The sequence below is a fragment of the Bos grunniens genome, chromosome 25 (assembly GCF_055505025.1).
Source record: "Bos grunniens cultivar Pamir isolate PY7600 chromosome 25, Bosgru_T2T1.0, whole genome shotgun sequence".
Classification (NCBI taxonomy): Eukaryota; Metazoa; Chordata; class Mammalia; order Artiodactyla; family Bovidae; genus Bos; species Bos grunniens.
The window spans coordinates 14,356,193-14,382,311 of NC_141189.1; the positions used below are offsets into that span (position 1 = coordinate 14,356,193).

At 41.9% G+C, this 26,119-nt stretch overlaps 1 protein-coding gene across 1 annotated transcript in view; it reads right to left on the reverse strand.

The window, feature by feature from the left end:
• Positions 1-26,119, reverse strand: part of LOC147345037 (S-adenosyl-L-methionine-dependent tRNA 4-demethylwyosine synthase TYW1) — a 148,374-nt gene that overhangs the window by 68,899 nt on the left and 53,356 nt on the right. Inside the window, exons 12-13 of the mRNA XM_086374693.1 lie at positions 14,682-14,859; positions 3,756-3,891 (exon numbers count right to left, since the gene is read on the reverse strand). Of these exons, the coding sequence (XP_086230819.1) occupies positions 3,756-3,891; positions 14,682-14,859 (314 nt within the window). The remainder of the gene's footprint in view (positions 1-3,755; positions 3,892-14,681; positions 14,860-26,119) is intronic.

A 26,119-nucleotide genomic window follows, 5' to 3' on the forward strand; every position in this document is an offset into this window, starting at 1 on the left:
CCTGACCTGCATACAAACCTCTCAAGAGGCAGATCAGGTGGTCTTCCCTGGTATTCCTATCACTTTCAGAATTTTCCAGTTTATTGTGATCCACACAGTCAAAGGCTTTGGCATAGTCAATAAAGTAGAAATAGATGTTTTTCTGGAACTCTCTTGCTTTTTCGATGATCCAGCAGATGTTGGCAATTTGATCTCTGGTTCCTCTGTCTTTTCTAAAACCAGCTTGAACATCAGGAAGTTCATGGTTCACGTATCGCTGAAGCCTGGCTTTACTGAGCATTACTTTACTAGCGTGTGAGATGAGTGCAGTTGTGCAGTAGTTTGAGCATTCTTTGGCATTGCCTTTCTTTGGGATTGGAATGAAAACTGACCTTTTCCAGTCCTGTGCCCACTGCTGAGTTTTCCAAATTTGCTGGCATATTGAGTGCAGCACTTTCACAGCATCATCTTTCAGGATTTGGAATAGCTCAACTGGAATGCCATCACCTCCACTAGCTTTGTTCGTAGTGATGCTTTCTAAGGCCCACTTGACTTCACAGTCCAGCATGTCTGGCTCTAGGTCAGTGATCACACCATCGTGATTATCTGGGTCGTGAAGATCTTTTTTGTACAGTTCCTCTGTGTATTCTTGCCATCTCTTCTTAATATCTTCCGCTTCGGTTAGGTCCATACCATTTCTGTCCTTTATCAAGCCCATCTTTGCATGAAATGTTCCCTTTGTATCTCTAATTTTCTTGAAGAGATCTCTAGTCTTTCCCATTGTGTTGTTTTCCTCTATTTCTTTGCATTGATCGCTGAAGAAGGCTTTCTTATCTCTTGCTATTCTTTGGAACTCTGCATTCAGATGCTTATATCCTTCCTTTTCTCCTTTGCTTTTCGCTTCTCTTCTTTTCACAGCTATTTGTAAGGCCTCCCCAGACAGCCATTTTGCTTTTTTGCATTTCTCTTCCATGGGGATGGTCTTGATCCCTGTCTCCTGTACAATGTCACGAACCTCATTCCATAGTTCATCAGGCACTCTATCTATCAGATCTAGGCCCTTAAATCTATTTCTCATTTCTACTGTATAATCATAAGGGATTTGATTTAGGAACCTGGAATGTCAGGTCCATGAATCAAGGCAAATTGGAAGTGGTCAAACAAGAGATGGCAAGAGTGAATGTCGACATTCTAGGAATCAGAGAACTAAAATGGACTGGAATGGGTAAATTTAACTCAGATGACCATTATATCTACTACTGCGGGCAGGAATCCCTCTGAAGAAATGGAGTAGCCATCATGGTCAACAAAAGAGTCCGAAATGCAGTACTTGGATGCAATCTCAAAAACGACAGAATGATCTCTGTTCGTTTCCAAGGCAAACCATTCAATATCACAGTAATCCAAGTCTATGCCCCAACCAGTAACGCTGAAGCTGAAGTTGAATGGTTCTATGATGACCTACAAGACCTTTTAGAACTAACACCCAAAAAAGATGTTCTTTTCATTATAGGGGACTGGAATGCAAAAGGAGGAAGTCAAGAAACACCTCGAGTAACAGGCAAATTTGGCCTTGGAATACGGAATGAAGCAGGGCAAAGGCTAATAGAATTTTGCCAAGAAAATGCACTGGTCATAACAAACACCCTCTTCCAACAACACAAGAGAAGACTCTATACATGGACATCACCAGATGGTCAACACTGAAATCAGATTGATTATATTCTTTGCAGCCAAAGATGGAGAAGCTCTATACAGTCAGCAAAAACAAGACCAGGAGCTGACTGTGGCTCAGATCATGAACTCCTTATTGCCAAATTCAGACGTAAATTGAAGAAAGTAGGGAAAACCACTAGACCATTCAGGCCCTTATTAGTTATCTATTTTATGCAGAGCTGTGTGTATCATATGTGTTTGATATTGCCAACCCTGCTGTTTACTTCCATTTAAACCCATTCTGATTTTCATGTTCCTGTCTTAGCAACAAGAGAAGAGGATACACCTGAGGGTAAAGTTCACAGCCAAAGAGACTTTAGCAACCAAGCCAGATGTTGACTTGCTGGTTTTATAAATAATCCAAGATGGATCAGAAACTAATGCCTATTTTTCATGTCTTATATAATGTCAGTGTTAATCACCAAAAAAGGCACTGATTTAATTTCTCAAGCATAAAATCGGGCAGGGGGGATAGGAGTGAGTATGGAATGTGATCAGCTGAAAAATAAAGAAAATGTATACAGTACCTCTTACCACTACAGAGCTCTGGTGAGTCTCATTCACTCTTTTAACAAACATTTGTCAAATACCCTGGTGGCTCAAATGGTAAAGAATCTGCCTGCAATGCAGAAGACCTGGGTTTGATCCCTGGGTTGGGAAGATCCCCTGGAGGAGGGCATGGCAACCCACTCCAGTATTCTTGCCTGGGAAATCCCCATTGACAGAGGAGCCTGGCAGGTTATAGCCCTTTGGAGTCACAAAGAATCGGACACAATTGAATGACTAAGCATAGCACACAAATACCATAAAGTGTGCCATGTTAGATAAAATTCAGATATGAGTAAGGAATCCAGTTCGGGAGAGGGAAGCTAGGATAAAATAGAGGAAATGAAGTGTATTTACAGATATGAAACTTAGGAAGGGAGACGGGGCAGCTATCTGCAACTGGAGAAAGCTTCACAGCAGAGGTAGTAAGGAAGCTGAGACCTGAAGGTTGCAGAGAATTTCTGCAAGTCAAAGAAGTGGAAAGAAAGGACAGTCTGGGCTCTCAAGAAAAGTGCTGGGCACACCTGCAGAAATGGCAAGATGAGTAGAGACGTGTAGCATTCCTGGGGAAGATGGTGAACGACGAGCCTGGAAATGTCCACTGCAGCCAGACAGCCATGGGGCAGGAAGGGCAAAAGAGGGAAGGGCAGGTTTTCTGGGATACCAACTCCCATCTTCGGCTACACATCAAAAGTCCCCCAAGATGTTTAAAATGCAGATTCTTGAATCCCACTAGGAATAAGAAACCCATTTTTTAAGCTCCTACAGTGGTCATCAATATCAGATCTGGGTAGAACATGAAGAACTGCAGGGCAGAAGCAAAGAGAACAAGAAAGGGGAAAATGACTACAAGAGAAGAAGAGGCAGAGCAAGGGACTTCCCTGGTGGTCCAGTGGTTAAGAATCCGCATTCCAATGAAGAGGACACAGGTTTGATCCCAGGTAGGGGAACTAAGATCCCATATGCCCCAGGGCAACTGAGCCCGCACACAGCAATTAAGAGAGTCCATGCACACATGAAGAGCCAGCACAGCCAAAATTTTTTTTTAATTGATTTTCTTTTTAAGGTAGAACAGAAAATATCAAATACTGACAGCAGGCCAATGGAGAAGAAGCAGTACTTTAGGTCGAAAAGAATAAGGAGACTTAAGAAGGGGCGAAGGTTTGCAGGAAAAGACATCAAATTTGGACGCTTTGGGGTTGAGTTCCTTACTGGGTAGGTAATTTTGTTCTAGAAATTCAGGAAAACTAATTTCATATTTAAACATATTCTAGGGTTGCTACGTACTGCAGCTTAACTGTGTTTAATTAGCTTTGGGGGTATGCATCCCTCTCTCTAAATACATCAAAGACATATATAAGGCACAGTGCTAGAAACTTAAGAGGAAGTCGATAAATAAATATATTGAATAATAAAAGTGGAAGTCTTAAAAAAAAGTTGTAGATTTTAGTCTTTTTTAGAAAGAAAAGAAAAACCTCTCCATTTTTTTTTTTTAAAGATGTCATAACTCTTACCTTTGCAGCCAAGGCTTTTAAACTATCAAGGAATCTTTGCCAGAAATCCCTGAAGAGCGGGCGGTCGATTTTCTTCAGGCTGTCTTTGGTGCTAGCGTCCACACTGACGTAGAGCTGGGTAACTGGTTTGAGGTCCCTTGGTAATTCAAAATTCAAAAAAAAAAACGCAACAGAAGAAAATTACACATAAGTCAGGCTCTTCATAATGTTAAACTTACAATCTGTAATAGATGCAGTGCTTAAATATGTCACTGGGTCTAGAGGCTTCTACTTCTCCCAGAAATTGAAGGTATGATTTGTTTCACTGGTGGCTCAGCTGGTGGGCTTCCCTCATAGCTCAGTTGGTAAAAAATTCGCCTGCAATGCAGGAGAGCCTGGTTCGATTCCTGGGTTGGGAAAATTCTCTGGAGAAGTGATAGGCTACCCACTCCAGTATTCCTGGGCTTCCCTTGTGGCTCAGCTGGTAAAGAATCTGCCTGCATTGTGGAAGACCTGGGTTTGATCCCTGGCTTGGGAAGATTCCTTGGAGTAGGGAAAGTCTACCCACTCCAGTATTCTGGCCTGGAGAATTCCAAGGACTTTATGGTCCATGGGATTGCAAAGAGGCGGACACAACTGAGGACTTTCATTTTCACTTTCAATGCAGAAGATGCAAGAGATGCAAGTACAATCCCTGGGTCAGGAAGACCCCTTAGAGAAGGAAATGGCAACCCACTCCAGTCTTCTTGCCTGGGAAATCCCATGGACAGAGGAGCCTGGTGAGCTAAGTCCATGGGGTGATAAACAGTCAGACAGGACTGAGCATGCATGACATTGTAACAGAATGAAATATCAGTTGGTTATTCTTTAAAATGACTGGACACCATCCCTAATGAACTGAAAACATTTGATTACTTAAAACTGGTCTCTCTTCAAACAGGTCTCTTCTTCAGTGGAAAATAAAACAAGATCAAGCTTTAGCTCTGGCACTTTCAGCTCAATTACAAGGGGCTCTCAGACCGAAGCTTCTCCAAAAACTCTGCCACTAAGGCTTCTCCAGGGATCTGTGCTGATGGGCCACTTCCCATCATCCATTTGCTAATGGGGTTTTCTAAGGAACAAGAACAAGTCTTCTCTGAAGCACATAGAGCCACACCAAGGCCTTGTCTAGGCCTCTGAGAACAGGAGTGGGTTGACAGTCAGGCCTTGCGTGGACAAACAATGACCTACTCCGAGGGCCGTCAGCAAAGCAGAGTTAGCAGAAGGGCAGCAACATATTCACAAAACAGCACAACCCAGAAGAAAAACACATGTTGCAGATTTTTATTTTCTTTGCCTTCTTAATCTGCATCCGTCAGTACCACTCATTCCCCACTTCTCTCAAACTCACTGGCTCATTTCACAAAGTAATCATCTACCACGTTTCTTGCCAGTTATGTTTAAAGCTCAGATTGTACTTTTTCCAAAGCCTCTCTGTTCTCCCTGCCAATGGGTCTCATAATTCACTCTCTTCAGTGAATTTCGAGAAAGAAAGAAATTGCCCCTTAATAATCCTTACTAAATTCTATTATTAATTTCCTATAACTATTTCATAATTTATATTAACCTCGAAAATGTTATTTATGTGTTGTTTTTTTTGGTTTCAAAGTCTATGCCCTTTTAAAAACTGACACATAATTCACATGCCATAAAATTCACCATCAAAGGGGTGATGTGCTTTTATATCTATCAGGGTTGGCCTTACAACTTTCCTTGACGGACAGGAACTCTATTTTCCTTTTTACCCAGTCATATCAGTAGACACTGAAAGCTACTTTTCAGTGGATATCGTTGACTTCAACTGACAGAACTTTTAAAGGAATGTAGGCCAAACGAATGCTTGTAATGATCTGGCTTAGTGACATATGGAAAAACCAGAAGGGGCTAAAGTCAAAGTTGTTAAAAGTGGGGAAGCTTTGATCAAAGCTAGGAAAGAATGATTAAAACACGGCAGACTCTCATTGCTTTAATCCCTCTCCAGGGCTGATATGATATCTAAAAGGAATCCTTAAAAGTTCAATAATGTGTCACTACTGAGCAAAGGACATCAATTACTGGAAACGCAAAACGACTGTAACTATAATGCCGGCAACTTGTCTCACCACCCCTTTTGCTGGGGGCCTCTTTAATAAAATAAGCTACTCTAACTGGACTTTGTGTTTTACAAAACTAAAAAAGATCATCTTAATGGATACTGCAGGCTATCATCATCTAATAACTCACGGAACTTTGTGTCATAAAGCTGCCTGATGCAAAATGGGAACCAGCCTGACCTTTTCACTACACCTCCATACCTGCTTTTAGATTATGAACAGTAAATTCCAAAGGCCTTAGTTGTTTTACAAGCCCTCATCATTTCACACACACACAAAAAAGGCGGGGGGGGGGGGGGGCGCCTGGACATTGATACTAGCAATAAGGAATTTTGTCAATACTAGATGTTTGAAGTGCTATAATTAAGGAATTTTATAGATTTTTTCCCAAGGAGCAGAGGAAGAATGGAGAAGAGCAAAAGTCCTAAGGAGCTTTCGAGTTCATTCCTAAGTGGCTCAAAAGCAGTAAAAGGACCTTGGAGAAATGTTCTGAGTCTCTGCTATTGGCCTCTGTTCCCTGAAAAAACAGGCAATGAGGCTCCAAGCTCAGTCATTTGTCTGCCTCCATTTTATACAGAGATAGGATGGTTTTAGTCACATCCTTAAAACTATCATAATAATTCCTGAGTCTCAGAATCTCTCAATGCTGTTGAGAGTAATTAAAAACTATACAATGAAAAGGATATAAAGTCTGAGCCCAATCCCCAGTGAAAACATCCTGTGAATCTTGATATGATTATTGTGATGACCTTTCATCCTGCTAATTTTAAACCTGAGTTATGAATGATCGTATATAGAAATACACAGTAACTGAACATAAAAATCCTCTCCTTCTTCCTTTCTTTAGAGATCAGGCCTCATTCTACCCAGAATAATCTCAATAATCATATCAAGGTCCTACCTAAAATGAACCTACTCATCTCTACAGAAAGGAAAAAAGGGAGACAAATTTATGTTTATAAGAAATCAAGGACATCAAATCAGTCAATCCTAAAGGAAATCAACCCTGAATATTCACTGGAAAGACTGATGCTGAAACTCAAATAACTTTGGCCATCTAATGTGAAGAGCCGACTCATTGGAACCTTTCCTGATGCTAGGAAAGGTTGATGGCAGGAGGAGAAGAGGGTGACAGAGGATGAGATGATTGGATAGCATCACCATCTCAATGGATGTAAGTTTAAGCAAATTTTGAGAAATAGTGAAAAACAGGGAAGACTGGAGTGCTGTAGTTCACGAGGTTGCAGGGAGTTGAAAATGACTTAGCAACTGAACAACAAGAAATCAAGGGAATTCAGTAGTAACTTTGATGCTCCTATTAATAAAAAAATAACCAAAGTGACCATAAGCAAGTGAGAAGTACACTAAGTTATACACATATTGGAATATTCTAGTTATCTTTAAGTACTGATTCATAGTTTAATTGCCTTGTGTTCAGATACTGTGCTCTAAATGATTTCAACACTTTCTTGAAACCTGCTGTAATGCCCAGCACATGGCCGTTTGTTAACTGTTCTGAGAGCAAGTTCTGTGCTCTTAAGAATTTACATTCCAAAGTGTCAAGTTTCAATACTCTATTTCTGCCATATAGACTAAACTTGTTAATTTAGCCATTCAAATCTTCACTACTTTTACTGATTTTGATTTACTTGTTTTATCCATTTGAGAGAAGCGTGTTAAAAACTTGCTATTTCTCCTTAGAGTTCTGTCAATTTTGAGATTATGTTACTGAGTGTTTACAAATTCTGACATATATACAAACATATTGCTTTATGTTCCTAGTGGGTTTAATATTTTATTATTAGGAAATGCCCCATTTCATCTCAAGTAATGGTTCTTGCCTAAAGTACACCTGACTGATACTACATAGCCTATCTTTCCAATGGTGTTTCTCACGTATTATATTATTATGCACTAACAATGTCACTACAAGGCGGTTGTTATTACTGTGATCATTCTACAGATGAGTAACTAGCCACTGAGAAGTTATCTTCCCCATGTCAGAAAGACAATAAGAAAGCAAGTCAAGATTCAAATTCAGATCTCTTCTAGACAGAGCCCAACCCAGCTCCTCCTCATTTCACTGTGCTACCTCTCTCTCTTTAGCTCATCCAGAAAAGCATAGTTCTGAAAAGTATTCCATTGATTCATAGACAAAAAAGAAGACTATATTTTAAACTTAATACAAACAGAACAGTGGCAGATTTTATTTTCTTGGGCTCCAAAATCACTGCTGACGGTGACTGCAGCCACAAAATTAAAAGATGCTCCTTGGAAGAAAAGCTATGATGAACCTAGACAGCGTATTAAAAGGCAGAAACATCACTTTGCCAACAAGGGTCCATATATTCAAAGCTATGGCTTTTCCAGTTGGCGTGTACGCACGTGAGAGTTGGACCATAAAGAAAGCTGAGCGCCGACAAATTGATGCTTTTGAACTGTGGTGTTGGAGAAGACTCTTGAGAGTCTCCTGGATTGCAAGGAGATCAAACCAGTCACTCCTAAAGGAAATCAACTCTGAATATTCATTGGAAGGACTGATGCTGAACCTGAAGCTCCCATACTTTGACCACCTGATGGGAAGAACTGACTCACTGGAAAAGACTCTGATGCTGGGAAAGATTGTGGGCAGGAGGAGCAGGGAGCAACAGAGGATGAGATTCTTGGATGGCATCACTGGCTCACTGGCCATGAGTTTGAGCAAACTCTGGAAGATCATGAAAGACAGGGAAGCCTGGTGTGCACAGTCCATGTGGTCGCAAAGAGTCGGACATGACTTAGTGACTGAACAACAACAACAAAAAAAACAAAACAGGCTAGGAGGAAATAAGAGACTTCTGTGGAAAGGAGCAAGTAGTATTTATAACCAATCTTCATTTCATTGTCGCTGTTATCTATAGCCACTTTGAGCTGATAAACACAAGAAAACTTTATTTTATTAAAATTCATGCATCTCTTCAAACATTTACTAAGTAAGATGTGAAGAGATGTCCAATTTACAGAGCTTCTCCAACACCTATAGTGACTATCCTATTAACAGCAAAAACACGAAGCAAACAAAACAACAGAAGCACAAGTGGAACAAGTGAAAGACAGAGAATGAAGCTCACACGTAGTTCTGATGAAGGTGCTCGTAAACACACACAGGGACAGATTCCGCGGTGGTGGAGGGGGTGTGCGAAGTTAAGTGTTGATTGTGTCACAGTTAAAAATGGAACAGAGCTCTGTCTTCTTACAATAAGCCTGCTGGCAGGGAGTAAGCTTTGAATTAACTGTATGTATCAAAAAAGAAAAAATATAAGATTTGAAACGTAAACTTAAAAACAGTGGACAAGAAAATTGTGTAGAGGTGAACTGAAGATGAAGCTAAGAGCAAGTCAGTCTACAAAGGGCTGTACACTTGACTCTACACCCTCTAATACACTCACAAAGAGGGAGACAGTTTTAGGATTCGAATACCCACAAAGGAAAGGACCCACTAGGTTCAGGGGACTTCCCTCGTGGTCCAGTGGCTAAAAATCTGCCTTGGGATGAAGGGGACATGGGTTTGATCCCTAGTCAGGGAACTAAGAACCCACATGCTGTGGGGCAACGAAGCCCACACGAAGCAACTACTGAGCCTGTGTGCTCTGGAGCCTGCATGCCACAATTAGCTTGCACACCGCAACTAGAGAGTTTGTGCACCCACATACCGCAAGTAAGACCCATGCAGCCAAATAAATAAATAATAGAAGGAAAAAAAAAACTGGGTTCAGTGTTGTGGAACATCACACTCAGCACCTTCCTTACTCTGCCACATGGTCTGCTTTGAACAAGATGTCTCAGGAGGTCTTTGACACCTTAGCACAGAACAGTTTACAGGAAGGAACAACATGCAGCGGTCCAGTGGGACAGCATTATCCAGGTGCGATGGGCCTTTCTGACGGCAGGGCTGAATGTCAGCACAGATCATGCAGTCTCCAGAATTAAGAGTCCTAAACTCACATGTCTGCAGGAGCCAAGGATACGACTCGAGTCACTTCTAAACGAAACAAGCCACTTCTAAACGAAAAAGAGGTTCTCTGGACACCGAACCACAGACTGTGTGAAACACTCCAGAATATTCTTGCCTTACCCCAAGCAATAGGCTTCTATTTTTCTGATATGTGGTGTTCTGTCTGCCTTCCATTGTTTCATGCCTGTTAGAAATGCTGACGGAAATTTCTCTGCTGTAAGGGATTCAACAGTGCGATTCCTCTGACAAGTAGTAGATGACACTCAGCCTCAGGGCTGAGGAGACAGCCAAGTGGTGGAGAGCACGGCAAACTGAAAAGTACAGGCTTTTGAATAGATAACCATTCCTTAGTGTGATATTGTCAGATAGTAACAAGTAGACACTTGGTCTTTGTCCCTAATCCCTGGCACAGAGCTCCTAATTTTGGTATTTCTCGAGTGACAGAGGTGAGAGATGTGTTTTCTGTTATCTCTAATGAGCCCCTCTCCACCAAACAAGAATTTATATTAATGAAGTGACTCTTGGTGGGCCCCTGGACAGCTTGAGGACAGGGGGCTGGTGCCAAAAGAACCAACCCAGTGATTAGAGGGTTGGCACTTTCAGCCCCACCCACAACCTCTAGGAAAGGGAGACGAGCTAGATAAGAGACTGAGTTCATCACCAATGATCGATCACAATGATTTCAATCGATCCTGTTTCCCAGCTGGCGCTAGTGGTAAAGAACCTGCCTGCCAATGCAGGAGACCCAAGAGACATGGCTTGAAATTCTGTGGATGGGCTGGGAGGTCCGTTCATCCTGGCTGCCTTTGCTAGTCTCAGTTGGCGCATCTGCTGGACTGGCTGGTTCATGATGGCCTCAACTGGGACAGCTGGGGCCTCTGTATGTGCAGCCTCTTAACCCCCAGCAAGTCTGAAGTTGATCACACGGTGGCAGGGTTTCAGAGAGCAGCAAGAAAGGGCAAGCCTCGGTGCAGAGACATCATTCAAGCCTCTGCTTCTGTCACCTTCGCTCACTTTCTCTTGGCCAAAGCAAGTCACGTGGCCGAGCTTGGAGTCAGTGGGGGGACACTCAGAGCTACGGCACAAAGATCGCGGATACAAGAAGAGGGAGAATTTATGGCCATCGTTTGTCATCTACTGTAGCGCAAAACAGACTTTGTACCCTGTACTTTGTACCCTGTACAAAGAGGGTGGCCTTGAACCTACTGGGACTCAGTGTTTTTCAGGAATTCAATTAAAAAAAAAAAATCGGAGTTATGTTGGAAGGCCCGGAGGGTTCTTAAGACTGGAAATCTCAAACTGGCAATTGATAAGGAGTAGGTTTTATTTGTCCTGCACCACGTTTAAAAGCTTTTTTTTTTTTTTTTTTTTTTTGAGCCAACATTTAAATCCTGAGATTCTGCATAAAAGAGATTTCTTTTGGAAACCTTTGGAAAAAAAGACAATCTGGCAAAAATTGCCAAGCACCAAGTATGAAGTGCTGTTTTTATGACATTAGATCACTTCAGAACACACTTATCTGGTTTTTGACTCACACCACTTCTGACACCAGATGTGTGGTTCCTCTCCACACCAAGGAGGCCTGAAGTTCTCTGCAGACACCAGCTAGGTGTCCTGTGTTTAATTCCATTCTGACAGTAAATCCCTGGAGTCAGCACAGACCTCCCGGGTCAGGACTCAGTCCCAGGCCGCCCCTACTTCTGACACGAGTCACAGTCCCAGGCTGCCACCTATGCTTCTGATCAACTGCCTGTGGATCTGCGTGCCCTATGACCCCTCCTCGGGTTTGATAATCTGCTAGAACAGCTCTCAGAGCTCAGGGAAAACAGTTTACTTTCTATTAATAGTTTATTTTCAAGATTACAACTCAGAAAACTGCCGGATAAAAAGATGAGGGGGAAAGGGCACTGGGCGTCTCTACTCTCTCCAGATGCATCAGCTTCGCACCACCTGAAGTGTTCGCTGTCCTGGAAACCAAACGAATGGTGGCGAGTTTGAGTGGCTCGGTCCCAAGGAAAATGATTACAGCAGAAGGTAACTGATGCATGCTAGGGTACCTCAGTTTCATGCCTATCAAAAATACTATTATAAAAACACTTGCTTTTGTGGAACTAAGAGGACTTTTTCTCAAGAGAAGGGGTTTTTGTTGTTGTTTAATCCTCAACAGCTCTATCATTAAATGTCACATTCTTGTCAGTTTTATTAGCTGCCATGTTGACAAATAAAAACATAAAGCTTTCTCATCTGCCTAAGGTATTTTTTCCTATCTTCCATAAATCCTCACGGACCACTCACTGTGAAAACTCCCTTCTGTGGGAGAACTGTCAGTAAGGAACCCTATGCTTTGGAGCTGGAGGGAGAACTGAGATCCTCTTAAAGAAAAGTTGAGTATCCCAAAAAGGCCACTAGCCTGAATGTAACACTTGTAAGTGGGTCAAGGGAAGACCAGCTAACAAAGTCAAGAGTTTCTTTGAAAATACCAGAGTATGGCGGATCCCTCTACTGTTACAGAGCCCCACTATCCTAGCAATCAACCTGGCTGGAACTTTCCCAGTCATCAGCTAAGTCCTCTTCCATGCAGGGCTCACAGAGCCATCCAGTTTGCCAAGCTTATCTATCTATCATGCCTCAATGACACCTTTTTTTCCTCTTTTTTATTTTTTAAATTATGAAAGTATGACAACACATATACAGCAGACTTGGAAAACACAGAACAAAGTTACATATAGTTCCGCTATATATTACGATTATTTTTTTAGGTAGAAAAATTAAGATTTTTAGTTGGAGTTTCAATATCAAACTCTCAAAAACTAACAGAATGAATAGACAGAAAAGTAGAAGGATATGGTAGATCCAAAAAGCACCATGAACCAACTCAACATAATTAAGATTTATACAATTTTCACACAACAGTAGGATACAAACTCAAGTTCCCATAGACTATAAACTAGGAGACACTGGAATATATCCAAGGACATAAAACAAGGTGCAAAAATTTCATGGTCTATAGGTACTGAAATCACAGAATCTGTTCTCTTACCACTGTGGAATTATGTTAGAAATCAATATCAAAAGATATCTGAAAATAATCCACATGTTTTCAAGTACAATGTCAATGACACCTTTTTGAAGACTCCTCATTCTGTCTTCCTTTCATCCTTACAACTCTTAAACAAACCTTACCATCTCCTATCCAGTTTCCTGTTTCTTGGCCTTCCCACTTTATACAAACATGCTGGCAGATTACTCTGCAGAAAGCAAGATCTTCCTAAAGAACAGCATTTGAAGTCGTCGCCCCAACCTGTTCAACTGCTGCCAGGCTCTTCTGCACCCTCTGTGGTCCAAATCAACTATATTTACATAGTGGTATCCCAAAGACCCCAATTCTGTATCTTTCTCAGGTAGTTCTTATTAAAAACCAACAGTTTCCTATCTCCTTCCCAAGTACCAATCCCAGCCATATTTTTAAAAAACCTTTTTTTAAATTGGGCTTCCCTGGTAGCTCAGTTGGTAAAGAATCTGCCTACAATGCAGGAGACCCTAGTTCAATTCCTAGGTCGGGAAGATCTGCTGGAGAAGGAATAAGCTACCCACTCCAGTATTCTTGGGCTTCCCTGGTGGCTCAGTTGGTAAAGAATCTGCCTGCAATATGGGAGACCTGGCTTCAATCCCTGGGTTGGGAAGATCCCCTGGAGAAGGGAAAGGCTATTAAAAATCTACAGTTTCCTATCTCCCCAAGTACCAATCCCAGCCATACTGTTAAAATTTATTTTTTTTAATTGGAGGATAATTACTATCTCGCTGTATCTCACTGTTTGCTGAACCCAGTGCAGCCAAGGTATGAGCAGGGAAGCTGGAAGAAGATGCAAGGGCCATAGGAACTGCAGACATGCTTTACTGGCTCATGGCTGATGCAGCAGCAGCTCAACTCAGCGCAACTCTGCTGCTGCTGCTGCTGCTGCTGCTAAGTTGCTTCAGTCGTGTCTGACTCTGTGCAACCCCATAGACAGCAGCCCACCAGGCTCTGCCGTCCCTGGGATTCTCCAGGCAAGAACACTGGAGTGGGTTGCCATTTCCTTCTCCATTTCGTGAAAGTGAAAAGTGAAAGTGAAGTCGCTCAGTCATGACCGACTCGTAGCAACCCCGAGGACTGTAGCCCACCAGGCTCCTCCATCCATGGGATTTTCTAGGCAAGAGTACTGGAATGGCTTGCCATTGCCTTCTCCGCAGCGCAACTCTACTCTGCCTCTAAGAGCTTTTCAGGTGGTGCTTACATAGGACCACACCACCACACACATGCACAGTGCCACAAATGATCCCAGCTAGCAGGACGTGAGTGGAGTGGGGCAAGAGAGCCTGACCACCGCCACCTAGCCAATTGCTCTCTCCTTATGATTACTTTACAATATTGTGTTGGTTTCTGCTATACATCGACATGAATCAGCCATAGGTATCCGTATGTCCCCTCCCTCTAGAACCTCCCTCCCACCCCTCTAGGTTGTCACGGCCATATTTTGAGACTCAAATTTTAATAAGCCTTCTCAGAGAAGTTTTTACTCCACTTCTCCCATCTAAAAAAAAAAAAAAAAATGACTTCTCTGTTGAACTCCCCCAGCAATTTTTTTTGCCTCTATTCTTTAAACAAATGTTATCTTTCCCAATAGAATTGATGTTTAGGAGCAGGTGCTCTGACCCCTCAAAGTCAACATTTATACATAGTTAGAAATGAGTAAATCCTTTCTGAATCAATACCTATTAGTTTTACTTCTTAGTCAAACACAAGATTCAAGAAGCATCATCTTGACAGGCGAGACCACTCACCTGATTTCCGCAGGGAACTGTGCATTTGTGACCAAGAAACTGGAGATTTTACACTCATGAAGTAGCTTCAAAAACTTGTTGATTTCTGGGTACATGATGGGTTCTCCCACGAGAGACAACGCACAGTGCTTTACTGTCATTCCTTCTTCAAAGCGTTCTTCTTTGACGCCTGGCACCCCTGGAAGACAGTGGAAAGGACCAAGTTCAATAAGGTACAAATAGAGGATGTCACTTTTATTTTCCATAATTAAAAAATTTTTAATTTTTCTTAATGGTTCTTTGATTTTAGAGGGAAAATTCATTTTTGATACCAGCCAAATAATACAAAACAAGGGCTGGGAGGGGGGGGACCCTTAAAATTATTGAAAGTGAAAGTCACTCAGTCGTGTCAGATTCTTTGTGACCCCATGGACTGTAGCCTGCCAGACTCCTCCATCCATGGGATTTTTCAGGCAAGAATACTGGAGAGGGTTGCCATTTCCTTCTCTGGGGGATCTTCCCGACCCAGGGATCGAACCCAGGTCTCCAGCATCGCAGGCAGACTCTTTACCGTCTGAGCCACCAGGGAATCCCAAAAAGAATGATCTGCCCTGTCTGAGGTTCAAACTCAGGACCTTCAGATTATGAGACTGACATGCTGCCTACTGCACTAAGAGAGCAGACATAAACTTTCCCTTCTCTAGGGGATCTTCACAACCCAGGGATCAAACCCAGGTCTCCTGCATTGCAGACAGATTCTTTACCAGCTGAGCCACATTAAGTCAGAAAAAAAAAAGAAAACCCTACAATGATTAAACCAGCAATCTCATCCTTGGCTTTAATACTATTTAAAATATATCAATAAAGCAGGCAAAACTAATTTTATTATTAGCTAATTATTTGGAACGTAGAATACATTACTTTCCATAATTTTCTTAGCTCTGCATTCCATCATGTTGGTCTAAGAAAATGAACTCAGTATAGCTACATAAGGCAAGTAAAGTGAAAGCCGCTCAGTTATGTCCAACTCTTTGCGACCCCATGGACTGTGTATAGTCCATGGAATTCTCTAGGCCAGAATACTGGAGTGGGTAACCTTTCCTTTCTCCAGAGGATCTTCCCAACCCAGGTCTCCCGCATTGCAAGTGGATTCTTTACTAGTTGAGCCACAAGGGAAGCCCAAGAATAGCCTCTCCTACCCCAATCATTGCCTCCCTTCGTCCCTCAAGTATTTTGAATTAAGATTTGGAAAACTAGAGCTGCCAAGATCCAGCGCCAAAGATTCTATGTAACTGGAGTGGGTGCAAGCCAGGGTCATGGGAGCTTTAACAGTCTCCCAGGTGATTCTAATGTGCAGCCAAGGTAAAAAACCACTGCACAGGGGCTTCCCTGCGGGTCCAGTGGCTAAGACTCCAGGCTCCTAATGCAGGAGGCCCAGGTTCCATCCCTGGTCGGGGAACTAGATCCCATATGCCACAACTAGACCCGGTGCAGCCAAATAACTAACTTTTCTTTTTAAATTTCTATCAGTTTAAAACAATTTTTTAAAAAAGAAAACCACTGCATAAACCAGCAGTCTCCAAACTTAGAAATACACTGGAATCACCTGGGACTATCTTCAACGTTCCAAACTTCAGGCCACAGCCCAGGCCAATAAAATCACCATCTGGGGGAGGGGCCTGGGCATCAGGAGTTTTTGAAACTCCCCAGGTGATCCCAATGTGCAGTCAAGCTTGGGGAACCACTGGCACACACCATGGATTTCCACTGTAGTTAGATGTTGAGAAATAACCTAAGGAATTTTTAAAAAATCTCAGCATCCAGGCAGTATCCCAAGCCAATTAAATCTTGATCTTTGGGGATGAGCTTGAGACATTAGTATTTATTAAATGCTCCCCATGTGACTCGAGTGGACTGCATAGGTCAAGCAGTACTGCTTTTGGCCCAACACAGAAAGCATTCACAGGGAAAAAAGAAAAAAAATTATTTTTAATAAATAAAAAGCATTCATTAGCATCCTTCAATCTAACATGAGTTGGAAAGGCTTGGAAAGAGCATAAGAAGGCAAATAAAAATAAATCTTCTTTACTTCAGACATTTCTGTCCATTATCTCTAGGTTCTTTTTTATTATTATTTATTTAGTTTTCATTGGAGGATTAATTACAATACTGTGTTGGTTTCTGCCATACAGCAACATGAATCAGCCACAGGTATAAATATGCCTCCTCCCTCTTGAACTTCCCTCTCACCTCCCACTCCACCCCAGCCCTCTAGGTTGTCACAGAACACTGGATTTGAGCTCCCTGCATCACACAGCAAATTCCCACTGGATATCTGTTTTACATATGGTAATGTCTCCCTGGTGGTCTAGTGGTCAGGATTTGGTGCTCTCTCCAGGTCTTTATTTTTTTAATATTTATTTATTTTTAATTGATTGACGATTGGTTTACAATATTGGTTTGATTTCTGTCATACATCATGAATTAATCACTCAATCACGTTTGACTCTCTGAGACCTCATGGACTGTAGCACTTCCCTCGGAGAAGGCAATGGCACCCCACTCCAGTACTCTTGCCTGGAAAATCCTATGGACGGAGGAGCCTGGTAGGCTGCAGTCCATGGGGTCGATAAGAGTCGGACATGACTGAGCGACTTCACTTTCACTTTTCACTTTCATGCATTGGAGAAGGAAATGGCAACCCACTCCAGTGATCTTGCCTGGAGAATCCCAGGGACAGGGGAGCCTGTGGCTGCCGTCTATGGGGTCACACAGAGTCGGACACGACTGAAGTAAGTCGACTTAGCAGCAGCAGCAGCACTTCCCTGTCCTTCACCATCTCCCAGAACTTGCTCAAACTCACGTCTGTTGAGTCAGTGATGCCATCCAACCATCTCATCCTCTGCTGTCCCCCTTTCCTCCTGTCTTCAATCTTTCCCAGAGTCACAGTCTTTTCTAATGAACTGGTTCTTCGCATCAGGTGGCCAAAGTATTGGAGCTTCAGCCTCAGCATCAGTCCTTCCAATAAATATTCAGAACTGATTTCCTTTAGGACTGACTGGTTTGATCTCCTTGCAGTCCAAGGGAGTTAACTATAGGTATACATGTGTCCCCTCCCTCTTGAATCTCCCTCCCAGCTCCAGCCCATTCCCACACCTCTAGGTTATTACAGAGCCCCAATTTGAGTTCCCTGAATCATACAGCAAATTCCCATTGGCTATCTATTTACATATGTTACTGTATACGCATCCATGCTACTTTCTCTAGGTACTTTTTGAAAAATACATTCTTTCTAAAGAGTATAATATTCCTCTTCACCAAGATTAGAAGTGAGGAGAAGCATATTCATACACCTTCTCAGTCATTTCTTAGTCACTCATGAAATGTATTTTCTTCACTATAAGCAGTATTTACCCCAAAGAATGTTTGTTAGAATTAAATGAGATAATGCCTGGAAAGGCTTTAGCAGACGGCCTAGTACACACACAAAACATTCATTAAGGACGTGTTTTTATCATCACCTTTATCCTGGTTTCTTAAAATAATTAAATCCCAGTAACTATCGCCTTAAGGAAGACAAATCTGGAGAAAATAAAGTTACCTTTCACTGCTTGCTTGTGCTTTAGTTTCCACGAGGTGACTTTATTTTACACATACACTCACACACAATCTACTTGGAAATAAGCAAGTGCAAGTAAACACCCAAGCCATCAAAATCAACATAATACAGGCTAAAATCAGAACAATCTAAAAGTGGCAGGTTTTATCTTCTTTTATGACTATCTAACTGCAATTCTAAGAACGTATTTCATGTCAGTATTGGAGATGGATAATTTTTTAAGTTACTGAAATCTAAAATCTTAAGTGAATCAAGGTTTTAAATAAAACTTGATACTTAACTCACTCTGTGTTGCCAAGACAACTCAGCATTAAGTATAAAATTTTCTTTTTGTAAAAAAAAGAAACATCATTAATCTCCCCATGAGCAGAAGAGCTGAAGGGCAGATTTAATCTGAAGTGGTAAAATTAACCTAAAACTCAGAAAGAAGAATGACTGAGTACTGGCAAGGCAGTCAGATGCACTGGAAGTCAGATGCCCCAGGTTCAAACTCTGGCTCTACCACTAGGGTGATCTGTGTCCTTTGTCAAGCCACCCATCCCCTCTACACCTATGCCCTGATGTATAACGTGGGGAATTCACACACACACACACATGCGCACACAGTTGTGAGAATTCAGTGAAATAAGCCACATGAAATAACTAGTTTGGTACCAAGCCCAGCACATAAGCATTTTTTTTAAATCTTAGCTGCAAATATTTCGTTATGATAATTATTTCATGAATTGTTCTATAAATTCAATTATTTTCTATTTTAAATAAAACGGTAATTCCATTCAATTCAACATACAGTTGATCTTTGAACAACAAGGTTTGGAAGAGTGCAGGTCGACGTGTATGTGGTTTTTTCTACACACACACATATAGTTCTTTTATATACATATATATATATAATTTTTGGAAATTTCTATTTATATAAAAGTTCTTGAAGATTTGTGACAATTTGAAAAGTCTCACAGATGCACCCCATAACACAGTAATATCCAAAAAAATTTAAAACTTAGGTGTATCCTGAATGCATAAAAAACATGTAGATACTCCTGTATCATTTACTATCATAAAATATACATGTATTTTTTTTAAGTTAAAATGTATCAAAATGTACTCACACAAACAGACCTTGTATAGCACCACTCCCAGTTGACAGAAATGTAAACAAAGGTAAAGATCAGTATAGACTGTAACACTGTACACATTTCCTAGCACCTCCTGTTGCTAGGGCACTGAGCAGGAGTGCTGCAAGTATCTGTCTGAAACTCCAGGTGAGGGTCATCATCACGTGAGCAGCTGTCTCTCTAGTCAGTTTCACTGCAGTACAGGTTTGAAGTTCTCTCACAGTTTTCATCATGTTTAGTGCAATACTGTAAACCCTGAATAACAGCACGGACCCATATGATATGTGATGCTCCCAAGAAGCAGAGAAAAGTGACAAAGGATAAATGGCTTGATATGCACCAAGAGTCAAGTCTGTAGCTGCGGTTGCCCGCCACTTCAAGACAAATGAGTCCAGCGGAAGGACCATTGTAAAAAAAAAGAAAAAGAAAAGGAAATTCATGAAGCTGTCGCTGCAGCTACAGCAGGTGTGAAAACCTTGAGCTTTTTGTAAAATGTCTTTTTATCTCGTATTGAAAATGCAGCTTTTATGTGTGGGGCAGGATTGTTATAAGAAAGACATACCTATAGACGAATATGATTCAAAAGGTGAAGTCATTATATGACAACTTAGAGCAAGAGGAAGGTGAAGGATCTAAAGTTGGAGAATGGAATGCCAGCAAAGGATGGTTTGATGATTTTAAAAAGAGGTCTGACTTTTAAAATGTCAAGATAACAGGAGGAGCAGCTTCTGCCAACCAAGAGGCAGCAAAGGAATTCTCAGCAAAGAAAATCATTAAGAAGAAAGGATACCTGCCTGAACAGGTTTTTAATGTAGTCAAAAGTGCCCTATGCTGGGGTGCAAAGAAGGCTTCAAAGGACATTTTATTAGTAAGGAAGAGAAGCCAGCACCAGAATTTAAGGCAGGAATGGGCAGGTTAATGCCATGGTGCTAGGCAAATGCAGTCAGATTTATGATTACGACTGCTCTTCTCTATAAAGTTGTTAACCCCTGAGCCTTGAACGGATAAAATAAACACCAGCTGCCAGTCTTCTGGTTGTACAAAAAGAAGGTGTGGACAATGGGAAGACTTTTTCTGGATTGGTTCCATGGATGCTCTGTCCCTGAAGTCAGGAAGTCAGGAAGTACCTTGCTGGTAAGGGACAGTCTTTTAAAGTTCTTTTGATATTGGACAATGCCCCATATTGGACAATGGCCAATCCAGACCCCATGAGTTCAACACCACAGGCACCCAAATGGTTTACTTGCCCCCAAACACAACGTCTCTAATTCAGCCTCTAGACTGGAGGTAAAGACCTTGGGCTTCCATGTGATGCTAGTGGTAAAGAACTGCTGACCAATGCAGGAAACATAAGAGACGAAGGTTCGATCCCTGGATCGGAAAGATCCCCTGGAGGAGGGCATGGCAACCCACTCCGGTATTCTTGCCTGGAAAATCCCCATGGACAGAGGAGCCTGGCTGGCTGCAGTCCATGGGGTCATAAAGAATTGGACATGACTGAAGCGACTGAGCACGCATGCATGCACTTTATGTCACTGAAAGATGCTGACGCAGAAACTTAAGATTCCAGAATTTTTATCCTAAGGTCATACCAATAAGCTGAATAACCCAGAAAAAGGACATAAGGTACAACACAGAGTATTCCTATTTCTTTGGGGTTGGGTTTTTTTTTTTGGTGGGGGGGGGGCATTGGTTAATGATGAACTTTTATTCTTTTAATAATTTCTTATGCCTTTTTAAAATTGAGGTATAATTGACAAATATGAGTATTTCTATTTCTAAAGACTGGACCACTCAGAAATAAAACATTCTTTCTTCTCAAATAATGATACAGTTCCCGGCCAAAGATCTTCCTAAGAACCCCTCTGGCTGAAAGTCACATAAAATAGATCTTTGATCCAGCCACTTCTATTGTGATGTTTATTTCATAAACAAGCTTCAGAAAACAATTAGCAGATGGTATTTTCTTCCTGGCTTCCCCCACATTCCTTTTGGATGTGTACTTTAGCACACCTTATTCCTGAGGCCCATCTATTAAGAGACCCTTTATTTTTTGCATTAAACGATAGATAAAAACACCTAGCAACAAATGACGTCTTCTTCATCTTTGCACGTTCAGCACTGAGCACGTTCCTCCCAAAGAGTGTTCACTTACTTGATCTCAGCTGAACTGGTGGGAAACTGAGTTAAAGAAACCTAAGCCTGAGACTTCCGCGGTGGTCAAGTGGCTAAGACTCCACGCTCCCAAGGCAGGGGGCCCGGGTTCACTTCCTGGTCAGGGAACTAGAACCCACACGCCACGATGAAAATCGAAGATCCTGTGTGCCGCAACTAAGACCCAGCATAGACAAATACATAAATTTAACTAAGGGAAAAAAAAAAAAGAAACCTCCACCCCATTCTCTGAAGCCTGTGTCTCCCTGCCATGGTGGTATTTGGAGGGGGAAGTGAGCATTTTGAAAAGATGCTGAGTTGCACTTTAATCCTGACCCACTTGTAATCAGCGTAAAGTTAATTTTACATTGTGCATATAAAGGGGAAAGCTAATAAAGGTCATGGGAAGAAGACTGGTTTAATGATCAATGAAATAACCGAAAAGACAATGAGTACCCTTGAGATTGAGAACAGAAGCACAAAAAGGAAACGTTGAAAAGATCAGAATGTCTTCAAAATGTGCTGAAGGCTGGCCACTGAGCCAAAAGCTGGAAGTAAGTGTTAGTAAGTGTTAGTCACTCAGTCGTACCCAACTCTTTGTGACCCCATGGACTGCAGCCCACCAGGCTCCTGTGTCCATGAGATTTTCCAGGCAAGGATACTGGAGTGGGTTGCCATTTCCTTCTCCAGGGGATCTTCCCGACCCAGGGATCAAACCCGGGTCTCCTGCACTGCAGGCAGATCCTTTACTGACTGAGCTACAAGGGAAGCCCCAAAAGCTGGAAACTCAGAGGCAAAAACAATACCGACAACAAGACTCATCCCATACAAAAATCAGATCATAGAATGACTGGACCAGACCCAGGGGAGGGAGTCGGTGATCAACACGTGGCGGGAAAGCACCCAAAGAAACAAAGGACTCCACAGCAGAGTGATGGGAAACATCAGTGAGTTAAGAGTGCCGTCTAAGGAAAGGCAGGAGTGGAAAAACTTAACAAACTAAGAAGGAAACGGCTACAAACCTTTGAAAATTGCCTGTAACTTCCAACTTATGACTCCTATTTCCTAAATTTCTGTTGAAATCTGAAATTCATATTCCTCCAGATATAATGCTATTAAAACGGAGATGAAGTTACCATTCAAACCCCCAACCCCCGCCAACATCAAATTAATCTGTAATATACCTAAACACTTCCCGGGTGGCGCTAATGGTAAAGAACCCACCTGCCAACACTGGAGATGTGACAGACTCAGGTTCGATCTCTGGGTCGCGAAGATCCCCAAAGAGGAAATGGCAACCCACACCCGTACTCTTGCCTGGAGAATCTCATGGCTACAATCCATTGAGTCACAAAAAGTCAGACACGACCGAAGCACAGCACATACCTAAACTATAGCACTACCAAGTCCATTTCAATATCACCTAATCAAATTCAATTTTTTTTTCCTGTAGGAAAATGTATCCCAAGTTCCAACTGAGGAAACCAGAAACACACTTTTACTTTTGGCTTTTTGTTTTGTTTTTCTTTTTTGTAAGCCACAAGGGGACACAGGGTAATAACAACAGGGCTTTAACAGGGAAATTCTAAAATGGATGTGGAAGAAGAGAAAGCAGAACTAGTTTCCTGTAGGGCATCTGTGAGTAATTCTACATTTGAGATTAAGCCACTTCTCCATGCCAGTCTCTACTAAGGAATTCTGATTTGGGGAAGACAGAGAAGAGACTCTCCACCAGGGGCTAAAATGAAATCTAAGTGCCACTCCTGCATCTTTAGCACCCAGAACTGGAATGTGTGTCAGAGCATCACCCAGGGGGCGGTACTCAGTTCAGAAGAGGTAGAGTGACTTCATTAGCCTTGCCATCCTTACTCTGAAACTGACTATCCAGAAAGGACAGTCATCTGTTTCATTAATATTTACACCCTTAGAGATCTCTTCAAGAAAATTAGAGATACCAAGGGACCATTTCATGCAAAGATGGGCTCCATAAAGGACAGAAATGGTATGGACCTAACAGAAGCAGAAGATATTAAGAAGAGGTGACAAGAATACACAGAAGAACTAAACAAAAAAGATCTTCATGACCCAGATAACCCAGGTGTGATCACTCACCTAGAGCCAGACATCCTGGAACGCAAAGTCAAGTGGGCCACAGGAAGCATCACTACGAACAAAGCCAGTGGAGGTGATGGAATTCCAGTTGAGCTATTTCAAATCCTAAAAGATGATGCTGTGAAAGTGCTGCACTCCATAAGCCCGCATATTTGGAAAACTCAGCAGTGGCCACAGGACTGAAAAAGGACAGTTTTCATTGCAATCCCAAAGAAAGGAAATGCCAAAGAATGCTCAAACTACCACACAATTGCACTCATCTCACACACTAGCAAAGCAATGCTCAAAATTCCCTAAGCCAGGCTTCAACAGTACATGAACCATGAACTTCCAGATGTTCAAGCTGGATTTAGAAAAGGCAGAGGAACCAGAGATCAAATTGCCAACATCCATTGGATCATTGAAAAAGCAAGAGAATTCCAGAAAAACATCTACTTCTGCTTTATTGACCATGCCAAAGCCTTTCACTGTGTGGATCATAACAAACTGTGAAAAATTCTGAAAGAGACGGGAATACCAGACTACCTTCCTGCTTCCTGAGAAATCTGTATGCAGATCAAGAAGCAACAGTTAGAACTGCACATGGAACAACACCCTGGTTCCAAATAGGGAAAGAAGTACATCAAGGTTATATATTGTCACCCTGCTTATTTAACTTATATGTAGAGTACATCCTGGGAAATGCTGGATGAAGCATAAGCTGGAATCAAGATTGCCAGGAGAAATATCAATAACCTCAGAAATGCAGATGACACCACCCTTATGGCAGAAAGCGAAGAAGAAATAAAAAGCCTCTTGATGAAAGTGAAAGAGAATGAAAAAGTTGACTTAAAATTCAACATCCAAAAACTAAGATCATGGCATCTGGTCCCATCACTTCATGGCAAACAGATGGGGAAATAATGGAAACAGTAGCAGACTTTATTTTGGGGGGCTCCAAAATCACTGCAGATGGTGATTGCAGCCATGAAATTAAAAGACACTTACTCCTTGGAAGGAAAGTTATGACCAACCTAGATAGCATATTCAAAAGCAGAGACATTACTTTGCCAACAAAGGTCCATCTAGTCAAGGCTATGGTTTTTCCTGTGGTCATGTATGGATGTGAGAGTTGGACTGTGAAGAAAGCTGAGCACCGAAGAATTGATGCTTTTGAACTGTGGTGTTGGAGAAGACTCTTGAGAGTCCCTTGGACTGCAAGGAGATCTAACCAGTCCATTCTAAAGGAGCTCAGTCTTGGGTGTTCTTTGGAAGGACTGATGCTAAAGCTGAAACTCCAATACTTTGGCCACCTCATGCGAAGAGTTGACTCATTGGAAAAGACTCTGATGCTGGGAGGGATTGGGGGCAGGAGGAGAAGGGGATGACAAAGGATGAGATGGCTGGATGGCATCACTGACTGGATGGACATGAGTTTGAGTGAACTCCGGGAGTTGGTGATGGACAGGGAGGCCTGGCGTGCTGCACTTCATGGGGTTGCAAAGAGTCGGACACGACTGAGCAACTGAACTGAACTGAAAGGTCCATCTAGTCAAAGCTATGTTTTTTTTCAGTAGTCATGTATGGGTGCGAGAGTTGGACTATAAAGAAAGCTGAGCACCAAAGAATCGATGCTTTTGAACTGTGGTGTTGGAGAAGACTCTTGAGAGTCCCTTGGACTGCAAGGAGACCCAACCAGTCCATCCTAAAGGAAATCAGTCCCGAATATTCATTGGAAGGACTGATGCTGAAGCTCCAATACTTTGGCCACCTGATGCAAAGAACTAACTCATTGGAAAAGACCCTGATGCTGGGAAAGACTGAAGGTAGGAGGAGAAGGGGACAATAGAGGATGAGATGGTTGGATGGCATCACCGACTCGATGGACATAAGTTTGAGTAAGCTCTGGGAGTTGGTGATGGACAGGGAAGCCTGGTGTGCTCCTGTCCGTGGGGTCACAAGGAGTCAGACATGACTGAATGACTAATCTGAACTCAACTTAGGGATGAATGAGAGATAGAACACAGCGATTTCACTGATTGAAGGAGGAATTCGGGTTCATTAAAAAAGAAAACTTTAGATTATAACCATTGATAAAAACTGAGTGAAGTTAGAAAATCTTACTGCCTAGCTGAATGCCCACAGTAAACAACCATCGATTTGAACATTTCAGATTACTTTCTGCCAAGAGCCAAAAAGATAGAAAACACATCTTCTAATACTATAGGTTTCACAGTAGGATTTGCTGCAGTTATTAAAATGAGACAGATTTTCAAAAAAGTAATTAAGCCCAGAATGAAGTAAGAAGCATTAACAAATAGTCACCACCATCTAAAAAACTGGAAACTAAAGGAGTTCTCATTCTTAGTGAAAATATAATGAATCAGAGCACCTTTAAGCCCATGTGCAGACCTGTCTACTGCCCACCACACCTTCAAAAATACACTTGTTTTCTACTACTGTAAAGAAAAACTGTTTTC